Source organism: Musca vetustissima, unplaced genomic scaffold (assembly GCF_032173495.1).
Source record: "Musca vetustissima isolate MV318-11 ecotype Yass unplaced genomic scaffold, APGP_CSIRO_Mvet_v1 utg36608, whole genome shotgun sequence".
Taxonomy (NCBI): Eukaryota; Metazoa; Arthropoda; class Insecta; order Diptera; family Muscidae; genus Musca; species Musca vetustissima.
In genome coordinates this window covers 10,750-23,316 of record NW_026885282.1, presented here as the reverse complement: position 1 = coordinate 23,316, position 12,567 = coordinate 10,750, and the positions used below count along the sequence as shown (strand labels likewise).

Here is a 12,567-nt window from a genome sequence, read left to right as displayed (position 1 = left end):
AGTCCGACTTTAATTATTGATTTTATATTTATTTGGATTACATTTCACTTGTTATAATTTTTTTAAATAAAATAATAATGACTGATTCTAAAATGTAACAATTTCTAGAATAGCGTATATGATATCAAATTTATTACCAGCCTAAATTAGTTTGATTTTATGAAATAATTTTTCATTTTATTTAATTGTTTTCTTTCATATTTTTCGTCTTCTTCCAGATCTCATCACATTACGGTTCATCAGCCTCAATGAAATCCTATCATCAAACACAAACACCAGCTAAGGCGATCTCATCATCGACAACATCTTCGTCATCGTTTACCTCTTCGACGGCTAATAACCGGCAACGTGACAAAGTGGATTCTTACAAAAGTTACTACGAAACGAATTTATAGATTCCATTCCAAGCATAGCACGAAGCTGATGCGTATTGTCCATCGCTGGCAGCCACATTATTACTACTAATACTTATAAATAAATATATATATATAACATTTTTTTTTAATTTATTGTTAAAGCCAAATTCCAGCATAAGTGAAAGAATGAAAGAAAGAAGAAGAAAAAAAAGACAACGATGATTTCTTTTTTTTTTTTGATATCCGTTAATTGTATTAAAAAAATATTATGTTTTTTCTATATTTGTTCTAATTATAAGATTTATTTTCTAGAATGTAAGAATTATTAAAAATTAGCGGTGAAATAGCGGTGAAATAAAAAGACTCGTGAGAGCATAGTTATAAGTAGTACTTACACATATCGGTATTATATGTTTTACGATTACCTATAAAATATATACATATTAAAATACATACATATTTACTTTGTTTAAATTATTTTTGTTATTATTGGCCCTTGAAGAATTATGAGCCTCTAGGAAAGTTATTTACATTTACATTGACAAATATCTAGGAATTTTAACTACTGTGATCAAGGGATTTTATATGGGCTAAATGGCTGACAAATTTTCTAAAGTTTCCCAGAATAATTGTATTTATAACAGCCTAAAAGGGAACGAAGAAATTGTAAACCGTTCTTCTCTTCCGGGAAGGAATAATTCAAAATAATGTCGGATATAGGTATTTTATTGACATAAAGGAGAATTCCAAAAGCTCACTAACAAATTTTATTAAATATATATTTTTAAATATAAATCCCCCATTGAAAATTAACTTCCTTTTAATATCCTTCACCATGAAATGTAAATCCAGATACCCAATATAAATCGGGATCAATGCTGCCGGGAAAATACGAAATATCAAACTTCAGAAAATTGTGTTATGATCTAGAACACACCGAAATCCTCAAAATTGAGTTGTTATATGGGGGCTATACCAAATCGAAGATAGATATTGATAATTTTTGATAGGATGATTTGACACCCAAAAACAACCCCAAATTTAAATTAAGAAAAAATTTGGCAGAAGTTAAAGCCAGTATTGGTAATTTTTTAGTGGAAATACTTCATATCCAGTAAGAATTGCAAATAAAAACTAGCAAGGAAAGTAGTAAATTCGGACTGGGCCGAATATGGGACGGATATTTTCTAGATACATATATGATCTTTATCATGAAGTGAACCGACGACATCAATCCATACACATCCCTTTCTGCAACCTATGCTTAATTCAATTTCATTCGGACAGATTTAGAGTCATTTGCGTACAATGGGACAAATTTCTGTAAATCGATTTAAAGCAAACTTCATACACTCTATTTTGGTATGCAGCGCTGTTTAAAATTTAATCTAAATCAGATACCCGTTCAAAAAATATATGGAAGATATGTCTGCATCTGCACCAATTTTAACAAAATGTCATTCTAGTCTCAATTTAATAAGTTGTGCGAAATTTCGTGGCAATTGGACAAACATTAGGAGTTAGTGCAACATCTACCTAAAATTGGAAGAAAATATATGTATATGGGAGCTATATCTAAATCTGAACCGATTTCAACGAAACTTGCTAGAGATTAATTTATATTAACTTCAGTACATAGTACAAAATTGTGTGTCAATCGGACAAACTTTCGGTCTTTAGTGCACAATTTGCATAAAATCGGAAGAAAATATATACGGGATATATATATATATATATATATGAACCGATTTACACGAATCTTATCATACATTATTCTAGTCTTAATTCAGTACGCTATGCCAAAATTCGTGCAAATCGAAAGATATATAAGGACTTTGGCGCACCATTTACATTAAATCGGACGAAAATATATATGGCAGCTACATCTAAGTGTGAGCTGATTTTTCCCAATCCCTGGGCCAAATAAATGAGCTGCGTCAAATTTAATCCAATTCGTAATATAAATGCGACCTGTACTTTGTTTACAATTCAACATGGACAGAGGGACGGACGGACAATCGACTCAGAAAGTGATTCTATGCATATTCTTAAAAGGAACCATGTGTCTACTGTACCACAGTGTCTGGAAGGGTATAATTACAGCCATTTTGGTTGAAAATCGTGACCAATATACCGAACGATGGGCTATCATTATATGGGGGCTATTCTACACCATAGGTCAATATTGATAATTTCTGGTACGAGTTTTTTTGCGCAACCCCTAATCCAAAAAAAAAAAACAGCCAATTTAGTTGAAAAATCCGCAATCAAGGAGGTACCGTTATATGAGGGTTACCCTAAAACTGAAAGCATTTTTTATTATTCAATTATAATTATTTTAATGCCTCCGCGCCATATTTGGCAAAATAGAGGCTAATGGGCTAATAGTTAATAATACATTAATTGTACAAAAGATTTTCAATATTCTGCAAAATATAAGTTTTAATGCTTTCATCTGATAATTGATTATATTTCATTGGTCCAGCGTATTTTATTCTTTGTTTTGTTACTTCAACTCGACATCTAGCTACTTCCAGGTCTGATGCATGCCTAGTGTTTCTACCAGTAATTTCTCTATTTTGTCTGAAAGATATTGACGAAAGACCTATGGCTTTTAATTTTTTAAAAATTGCCATTAAGCCATTAGATAAGTTTTTGCTAAGAAAATTTCCTTCACAATGAGAATCCAAAATATTTAACAACAGATAAACTCTATTGAAAATCCTGCTCAAAATACCGAATACTCGGGGTATCGTTATACCTATGAGGTCTAGCCTAAAACTTGGTTAATATTGATAAAACTCCCTAAAATACCGACATTTGGGTGTCATTGTTATATGGAGGCTAACCTAAAATTTGGACCAATATTGCCAATTTTTGGTAGGAATGATACCCAATGAGAAATTATACTAAACTACAGTCAATTTATTTGCAAATATCTTAGGAGTAATAACAATTATTTTTCAAAATTTCAAAACTATAAGCAAATTACCTAAACTGTATAGGTATAGTTATACCTTAAATAATAGGTCTGTATAAGAAAATGTGAAAGGGATTGCAGAAAATCAAATAAGAAAAAAGTAATTGGAAAATGAAGTCAGGCATACTGAAATTTTTAGGAGGATTTTTTTATCATCTAAAAGGTTTCAAACACATAAGTGTTTATTTATGGTCTAAACATATTTAAAAATCGGCGGAATCTTTATATATTGGGTTATTAAAGAAAGTGGTATTCTTTCTTCTGGATTGGAATCTCCAAAATACCTCTTTATATGAGGTATATATCAAAACATTGGTAGGATATATTTAATACGTAGCAAACAGTTACCTAACTTAGCTGTCATCTTGAAGTTTAAGCTCGGATGCATCTTACATATAAAGCACAGAAGTGTTAAATTACATCGTTTTCAGGTGGAACAAATACTGAAAATCGGCGGGATTGTTATATTTGAGAACATTGGTCTTTTTTAACTTATTGGAAAAGCACAACAAATTCACAACGTTCCCGGTTAGATAGCCGTAATGTTTGTAAAAGCTTCACCAGTTGAAAAATGTAGAAAAAAATCTTCAGAAATTAAATAAAGATCAGATTTGAAAGCGAGGATTGGAAACTGTGCGACAAAATGGCAGTCATAACAATTAAATAAATACGTGAATTTTTTGTTAGTTACGCCTTTTTGCATTTATCAAATAAACGCACTTGTAGTTATGTCTTTTTTTTTTGTTAATAGAAGCTCCTTTTTTGACCGCAGAAGTGTAAAACTTTGTCAACACATGTAGTTTATTGACATTCACCATATTCATTTAAAAAGTCAATTTTCAATTTTTTGTTAATTACGCCTTTCTGCATTTTAGCTAACGATATATGAAACGGCAAAATGAAACGAGATAGACACATGGTTCCTTTTGAGAATATGCATAGAATCACTTTCTGAGTCGATGTATGCATATTAGTGCGTCTGTCTGTCCATATTAAATTGTAAACAACATACAGGTCGCATTTATGATCCGAATTAAATGAAATTTTGCAGAGCTCATCTATTTGGTCCAAGGACCTATTGAAATTGGGAAAAATCGGTTCGATTCTGTCCATATTAAATTAGATGAAACTCCCACATATATTTCCGTTCGAATTAATGTAATTAGTCCCTATATATCCTTCGATTTGCACGAAATTTGGCATAGCGTCCTGAATTCAGTCTAGAATGATGTGTGTTAAGTTTCGTAAAAATCGGTTCAGATTTAGATATCACTCTCATATATATTTTCGTCCGATTTAATGTGTATGGTGTACCAATGTCCCTATATAACTTTAGTTTTGCATGAAATTTGGCATAGCGTACTGAAATCAGTATAGAATCATGTTTGCTAAGTTTCCTGAAAATTGGTTCAGATGTTAAACATAGGTTGATATTATTTCTAGCCGGTTTGATTTTGAAAACTTCATATATATTTCCACATCTTCATGTAGGCCCTATGTAACGGTACCGGTATATGTCCGATTCAGCCGAAGTTTCCAAACTGAAGTGACTGAAATTGGCGATTTTAAGTTCATACATTTACACAGCCCTATTATAATTATTTTTCATGATCCTGTACGTATTTTCTAACCAATGGGGCTGTAATTTTGCATTCGGAGTTTTTAGGTTAAGGCTAAAAACATCTTTGCAGAAGATATTCAATATACGTAATTTTTTTCGTTTTTTTTTCAGTCCAAACTATAATTTGAAATTCCGGCATTCTATGTGGACAAAGACTTTTTAATTTACGTCCATGGTTTGAGATATCCTCCATATAAATGCCCCGCCTTATGTTCGATATGTTAAAAGCTTTAGTCGAATTATCCAACGTAAGGGTCTGTCATTTTATCTGCAGCCTTTTGACTAATAAGGTTGTATATGCTTTGAAACGGCAATAATCTGTCTAATCGAAATATTGGTTTTAGGCTCCAATGTTTCTTGGGACAAAATTCGTTTCAGACAATTTGGAGTCGATTTACAAATGTCCGTCTGGCCGGCTGGTGCACACTATAACTCTCGAAGGGAGTAACCGATTTCATCCAAACTTTGCACTTCTACATCTTCCAAACTTAATTCAAATTCGAAGATGGAGAATATGAGTCCACTCCTTTTGGTAACTCCCCCACAAAATGGTCAAAATTGTGCTATACATTAATATTATAATATCATGCGAATTGACTATCCGATTTGAACCAAAAATTTCACAAGCAATTATCTTTATCAAACCTAGATCAAGTTCGAATATGGGACCCAGTGGCCCACTTCTTCTGGTACCTCCTACTTAAATGATCAAAACTTTCAATATTTATAAATCCAAAATCAGGCGAATGGAGTGTCCGAATTGAACCAAACTTTGCTCAACCTATTATCCTAGATCAAGTCCGAAGTTGAGACCTGTTTGCCTCTCTTCTCCCAAAACGGTCAGTATTATATAATCATCTAAGGGTATATATCTGACACTTGTTTAATTGATATTTTATTCATAATAAAAGATTTCGTACTATTTAATTTTTAAAATTTTTTATTATTATTTATTAGTACTTAAGATTATAAAGTATGAGAATCGAAAGAAAATAAATAATTGTTTATAGAATTGTTTAACAAACAAAATTTACTATCACTGCTATGAGAAGATGTGCTGAAACTATTGTTGGGCAGCCTATTGCAAATTTGCAAAATGATAAATAAAATCTATTAAAATTATAAGTGTACTTATATTACTATAATTAAGGTTAATTGAAAAACCCCCAATCTAAACAGAGGATTTCATAAGTATTTTTCAACGTGATAATGTTCCCTTATAGTTAATATACAAATAAAAAAATACATATTGAAACAACCCCCCTTATTCGTTTTATTAAGACTTCAAGATAAAACATAAAAAATAAAACATTTTTGAAATTTTATTATATGTATATAGTTTGATAGTAAAAAAATAATCATCATTCTTATTATAGAGAAATAAATACATACATTTTTTTAATTAAAATAAACTTCACACAAACACAGATTTAATTGTTGTTTTAGTTTTGTTTTATTTTTTTATTATGCCATTTAAGATAAATGCCTATTATTGGGCGCCACTCAGCCCTTTTCAGAGAATTTTAACGCATATTATAGTAACTTGTCATGTGAAGTGTTAAAGAAATAGGAAACAATAATCTCAACGAGGAAACAATAAAAACACATTGTTTTTTTAGTATAAAGTACAATGAAGAAAAGTCCATCGAATATTTAGTAGTAATAGTAAAATATTACATGGATTGAAAAGTCTAGGGAAATGCCACTTGATCAATGTTGGTTGGGTTTACTTTTTATATTACATATCAGAAATTTGTTTCAAAAATTTTCCTTGTTTTTAAGTTGTTTATCTATGGTAATGTGATCATGGAATCACAGGTAGTGTGAGCTCAGTAGATAATATCACCTTCTGAGGAACTTTAGAAAGCCATATATATATATATATATATACTGTAAGTGCCGAAGTGCACTTTGGAGATGCAATATCAAAAGTAATTTAGCAGGCTCCACTGTTAATTACCTTGACCCCTATTAAAATGATGAACTGACCAAACTACAGATTCTGACAATTGTATGGAACCTCTATCTGAGTGGGTGTGTCGACTTTTGGAACTCTTGCGCAGATTTAAAAAAATAGCCAAAGTACAGTTCACGCATGTTGTTCCAAATATTATACCCTTCCTCCTTCAGACTTTTCAATCCATCTTTTTAAAAGTAGTTTAATAAGTAAAGTTCATTTAATGAATTAAGTTTATAAATTCTTAAAGTGGAAAGTAAAAACTGGATATTTGTTTTATATATATTCACTATAAAGTAATATATATATATATATATATATATGTTTTGAACACGATTCTTTTAGTTTTAATTGTTTGCCCATCTTTTTAGAGAAAGAAAAAACAAATGCATAACTACAAAATTTACAATATGATCACGTTTCATCATCATTGCCACTAGTCGGCGGTGCATCTGTATCACTTGGTGTGGTCGGTGTCACCACAGACAGTTTTTCTATATAACTTACATCTAATAAACAAAATTTCGCCCTACACATGGGACAAGTGCATTTCTGCTCCAACCACACTTCACGTTCATGCTCGTTTTGTCGGGCGGCAAACCAACGTGCCAAACATTCGACACACCACATCGGACGACAATAACAATTTGTACAACAATTATCTGCACTCAACGGCTGACCGTTTCGATCAACATCTAAACATTGTTTATGAATTTTTATGTTGGGTTCCGCAACCATACAGGCGAAACATTTCTCCGCTATACGATCAGCTTTATAAATGGGATTAAGACTGACTTGCTCTTTGAACACATCAATAAACCGATCAATAACATTACGATGAAATTGTATATTCGATGGTATTAGTATGGGGCGGGTTATTCGCTCTTCGAGATTACGAAATTCCAAAGCATTGATACGTATATGGAAATCTGGTACACCAGCACGATTTGTTTTCACCATTATACTGACCATTTGTAGGGTGTCATTGGTATCCTGTGAGACGTTGTATGTTTCTGTCTGTAATAAAGAAGGTATGCAATTTGTTATTACAATAATAGAAATACAAAGTAAGAATCGGCTATTAGTTTTTCAGTTAGATATACTTTAATATTTCCGCCCCTAGGAAGATAGAATGTATCGGCCGATGGTTGAATAGCAAATATCTTCTAAAAACTTTCCACGACAGAGGGGTCTTACTCGGTCCTGTCTGCCCATTGAGTAAAATCAGTAGGGCTGTTACAACAACAACACCAAGAAGGCACCCACGACAATCAGATCTACGCTCTGAACGACCCGAGTTCGACTCGGCCAATGACTCAGCGACAGCTGTACCAAACGAAAGTTTTTTTTCCACAGGTGAGCAAATCATATCGACAGCTTTGCACGCCTTTTTCTAATTCGCACCGGCGTTAATTCCTCCTCAGTACGATGCAATGCAACAATTGGTGTCACCTGAGGAGGAGCTCAGGTCTCAACTCATACGGCGACTGGTCGAAAAACTTCATTGCCAGCTGTTGTCTGAAGCCTACAACTTCTAGCACCTTATCTCCAACAACCCCGAAAATTCCATCCTTCTCAGCAAACTGCCTAGAACTCCAAGTGGATCTGTTCGAGTTGCGGGTAAATCATATGGAGTAACGTAACATCTGTAAGGTGCAATAGTTGTAGTAACTGGTGCCATATGAGAAGATGTACCACCCTACGTTCACACAGTAATTGGAATTCCGGTATTGTAGCCGATTGCTGCATTAGTAATTCAACAATATCTGCTAGAATCCAGCTATAACTCCTTCTTGCTTTCCATCCGGTTCAACGTTCAAATTCCAAATGATCTTCGCGGTGTTCTTATAGCAAACCAGTTTGACGAGTCCGATTTCGCTTTCATTAATGAGGAAATCTCCGGACATTTCCATAGTCAGTCCATCGCTCCTTCGAAATACTTCCTGAAACTCTCCATTCCTCCACCAGATGCTTCAGTGGTATCGTACGATGATGACTGTTCGATTATTTCGTACGGCGTTAACATTGACTACGTGAGTGCAAAAATTTCCAACAATTTAGCCACCAACACAAACATCTTCCGGAAGCGCAATTTAAAATTATCTACAGCAATATATACATTGTCACTTTTCCCTTTCTGGGCCGAGAAGTCAATTTAGACGTTGGAATTTCCATCGAAGGTAGGCGCCTCCCCACCGTCCATAACCCGAAAATCCTTCGAAAAACTCTTTAATTTCTCCTCGCATTCTAACTACATCAACGAAAAGATGTAACCTAGGAGTAAAGTTCTGAAAGCTATGCCTAGCTCCTCCTGGAGCAAGGATAAAGTAATGCTTTAACGACATGGTCGTTCCATCCTGTATTATGCTGCCCTATTCTGGCTTTCTATCTTTAGCAACACACAATGTAGATCCTTGCAAAGTACAGAAAATAATACACTCCGAATTGCAACCGGCTGTGTCCAAATGACGAGCGTCTATCACCTTCTTTAAACAGTTTCTGCAGTGATGACATTTCCACCTCCGCGACATATCCGTCTGGACTTCAGTGCTTTCGTGAAGCCATCCAAGACGTCATTCCATCGGACGTCAACAGATCGTCGATAGCGAACGCAATAAAATACTTGCATCAACTGGCAGTCTCCGAAGCTATAAATGGCTACAGATGCAACAAAGTCCTACCCAAACACCCTCTTGCAATTTCGGACAGTGAGAGGCTACTTCCTGGGCAAACCCGATCGATTCTAGCACACCTAATATCCGGGTACAACAATGTTCTCAATTCGTATCGAGGACACATTGTCCCTGGAATCCTAAATATTTGGCCCTTATAAATGTTTGTGTTAATTTTCATAATCCAGTATATAGGAAATTATACTGCGTAAAACTTGTCGATACACGCACACAGTAGAATATTTTTTTAAAGATAGGGTTTTGCAAGGTTTGCTTATCGAAAAGCAAATGACCTTAACCTTTTGTTTAAATCTTGTCGAAAATAGTTGTTGTAGCTAATATGGACTAAGTTCAATTTCGGAAGTTGAATATGGGTAAGTCTGGGTATGCTGCTTACGACAATATATATTATGTGGAAAAGTCAGATCGATCCTAGACTGCCCTCATACCTTACAATCGAATATATTGCCACATTTACTTATTGACATACCTTAGCTACACTTAGAACCGTATCACTTTGATGGGCAAAATTTACATTGTACAGCGAGGTTTTAATAATCCAATTTTCGGTAGCGATCACTGTTGATATTGAATTCAATTTCTTTTTATAAATATCCGGCCTAAAAATAAACAATTTACATTATTAACACACACAACAACAAATGAACAACCAAAAAACTCACCTGCGGAATTCATTACCAATATCGGACTCAACATCCGATGTACTGTTTGGGGTATTGGAAAACTTTTGTAATGTTTGTGTTATGGGATGGCGCTTCCAATTCTGTTGATACCAATTGAATATCAATGCTGGAACAGCTAAAACTGCCATTAAACTAAAACGCTGTGCCACCTTCCAGGTGAGTGTTTTAAATGCCACCGCTTCTTGGGGCATTGGAAAATCTGGATCCAATTCCGATTCTTCTTCGGTGTCATCGTATTCCGTAAAGACCGAAAATTTAAAACGATGTATTAGAAAATAGATTGCCGGCAGACAACTGTGGATGAAGAGATTCAACGAGGTACGTCTCTGATGATAGCGAACAAAGTGCAGATGTTCTTCGCCCAACCAATTCGAGAACAATTGTTCAATGGTAAGGCCCAGTCGTCCAAATTCTTCCGGTGGATAGATGATACACATACATAGCAGCAGATAGAAGAGATTGAACAGTAGTTCTGACTCGTCCATGAAAATTGTGGAAAAACGAAAAAGAAAACAAAAAAGGGTACACTGTTCCAACGTAAACACACACACGCACACTTGACACTGTGACAATAGTCCTGCCTCGATGCGATAAATGTTCCTAAGGTCAACGGAAGCAATAATATTTGAAGATTTGAAGGTGAATATCCGTCTCCAAAAACAACGTAGTAGCTGAGTTGAGTTGTCGTGTCGTGTCCAATGTCAAATTCGTTCGAATGACCGACCTAATTGAAAAGCGTGTCTACATGCAACGAATAGGCGGAGTAATGAGAGAACACGTGATAAAGAATAAACTCGAAGAAAAATGACGAATGACCGTATGTTTACGAAGGAGGGTGATGCATAACACCGATATCGAACCCTTTGTTTAGAAAGAGACATGGAGGAATAGTTAATGCTCAAAAGGGAATTGAATGTGAACTAGTTTTTTAAGTGCAATGCACTAGTTCACGTTCAGTTCCCTTTGACCAAAGATGTATAGAATTTTGTGTCGATTTAAAATGATATTAAAATCACGATAGAAATCATTTAAGGGAACCCCCCCCCATTCTCGATTGTAATTTTTCAAGATTTTAAATGGGCTGGTAAATCAATACTAATGCTTGTGGAGGTTTGTAACTTTGCACATATATAATTGAAGATTTAAAAGAGAAGAAAAATAATTTACAAAAAAATTTTGTTATTGTTTTGTTGTTGTTTTTTGTAATTAAAGAAAAGTCCTTATTTTTGATGGCGGGCATGATAACTCCTCACTGGAACATCGGAATCCGAAAATTCCAACGGTGTTAGAAAGAGTACATGTCTGGCTCTCGTATGAACTAGGATTATAGACTTCGCTCTAAAATTAACAAAATGGTGGACCTTTGAAAAAATATTTTTGGAAAATCGCCGATTTTTTACCAAAAACCAAGTTAAAAAATAAGGAAGATCTTCTCCGATTGGCTTTATCCTAGTTCATACTAGAGCTATACACTCCCAGAGAAGCCTTGCAAAATTTGGAACCGATTGGATTATTAGTTTTTGAGTTATCGTGCCCGCCATTCGCAAAAAAATGTTTAGAGAAAAACGCGTTTAAAGTTTGAGAAGCCCTTCAGCCGTCAGTTGATGCTGACACAATAAATCGGCTATATCTTCAAGAGTTCTTGAGATTTTCACTTGAAATTTTGTAGGGACATTGTTTAATTAGTGTAGATTCGAATTATATCAACAACAATTTTGACCCCGAGAATGGGGGGGGTCCCCTTAAATGGGCTTAAGTCTAGTTTAGGGCCCCCACCCGGATCGTTTTGAATTTTTTACCACATGTAGTCCTTGGGGCCCTGATTACAGCAGTATTCTTTTTTTCTTGCAGAAATCGGTATTTCCGGAGATATGGGCCTCCAAAGTTCCCTTGTATTTTCACGTAATTTTTTAAAATTCACTAAAGCAATATGGGTATCATTTTAAAGCATTTTTATTTAACCTTTAAAATTATACCCATATTGCCTTGACCAATATTACACAATAACAACATGGAAGATACTTACCGAAATTTTGAGACCCATATCTCAGAAAGTATGGACTTATTTGATATTATATTTTTGTAATCAGGGCTTCAAATGCTTTAAAATGATACACATATTGCCTTAGTGGATCTTAAAAATTTATGAGAAAATACAAAGGTCCAAACGTAACTTTGGACGCCCATATCTCCGGAAATACCGATTTCCGCAAGAAAAAAAGTATACTGCTGTAATCAGGGCCCTAAGGACTACATGTGTTAAAAATTTCAAAACGA

At 34.3% G+C, this 12,567-nt stretch overlaps 2 protein-coding genes across 2 annotated transcripts in view; one reads left to right on the top strand and one right to left on the bottom strand.

Moving 5' to 3' along the window:
- Positions 1-404, top strand: part of LOC133332476 (vitellogenin-A2) — a 30,516-nt gene extending 30,112 nt beyond the window's left edge. The window contains exon 2 of the mRNA XM_061540879.1: positions 219-404. Within this exon, the coding sequence (XP_061396863.1) occupies positions 219-395 (177 nt within the window). The 3' untranslated portion in view covers positions 396-404. The remainder of the gene's footprint in view (positions 1-218) is intronic.
- Positions 405-7,328: 6,924 nt separating this feature from the next.
- LOC133332475 (E3 ubiquitin-protein ligase TM129-like) lies at positions 7,329-10,835 on the bottom strand. Its single transcript, XM_061540878.1, has 3 exons — positions 10,270-10,835; positions 10,077-10,206; positions 7,329-7,931 (listed from the first exon to the last, which is right to left on the bottom strand). The coding sequence occupies exons 1-3, from the start codon at positions 10,773-10,775 to the stop codon at positions 7,329-7,331; spliced, it is 1,239 nt and encodes a 412-aa protein (XP_061396862.1). The 5' UTR covers positions 10,776-10,835.
- Between the last annotated feature and the right edge of the window lie 1,732 nt (positions 10,836-12,567).

What these genes read in the sequence shown, in the direction of transcription:
- LOC133332475 (XM_061540878.1), bottom strand. Translation starts at nt 10,775, where the DNA reads ATGGACGAGTCAGAACTACTGTTCAATCTCTTCTATCTGCTGCTATGT. An exon ending in ATTGGTAATGAATTCCGCAG is followed by an intron (nt 10,207 to 10,269) that starts GTGAGTTTTTTG and finishes GTTTATTTTTAG; the next exon opens with GCCGGATATTTATAAAAAGA. An exon ending in CGGTTCTAAGTGTAGCTAAG is followed by an intron (nt 7,932 to 10,076) that starts GTATGTCAATAA and finishes TCTTTATTACAG; the next exon opens with ACAGAAACATACAACGTCTC.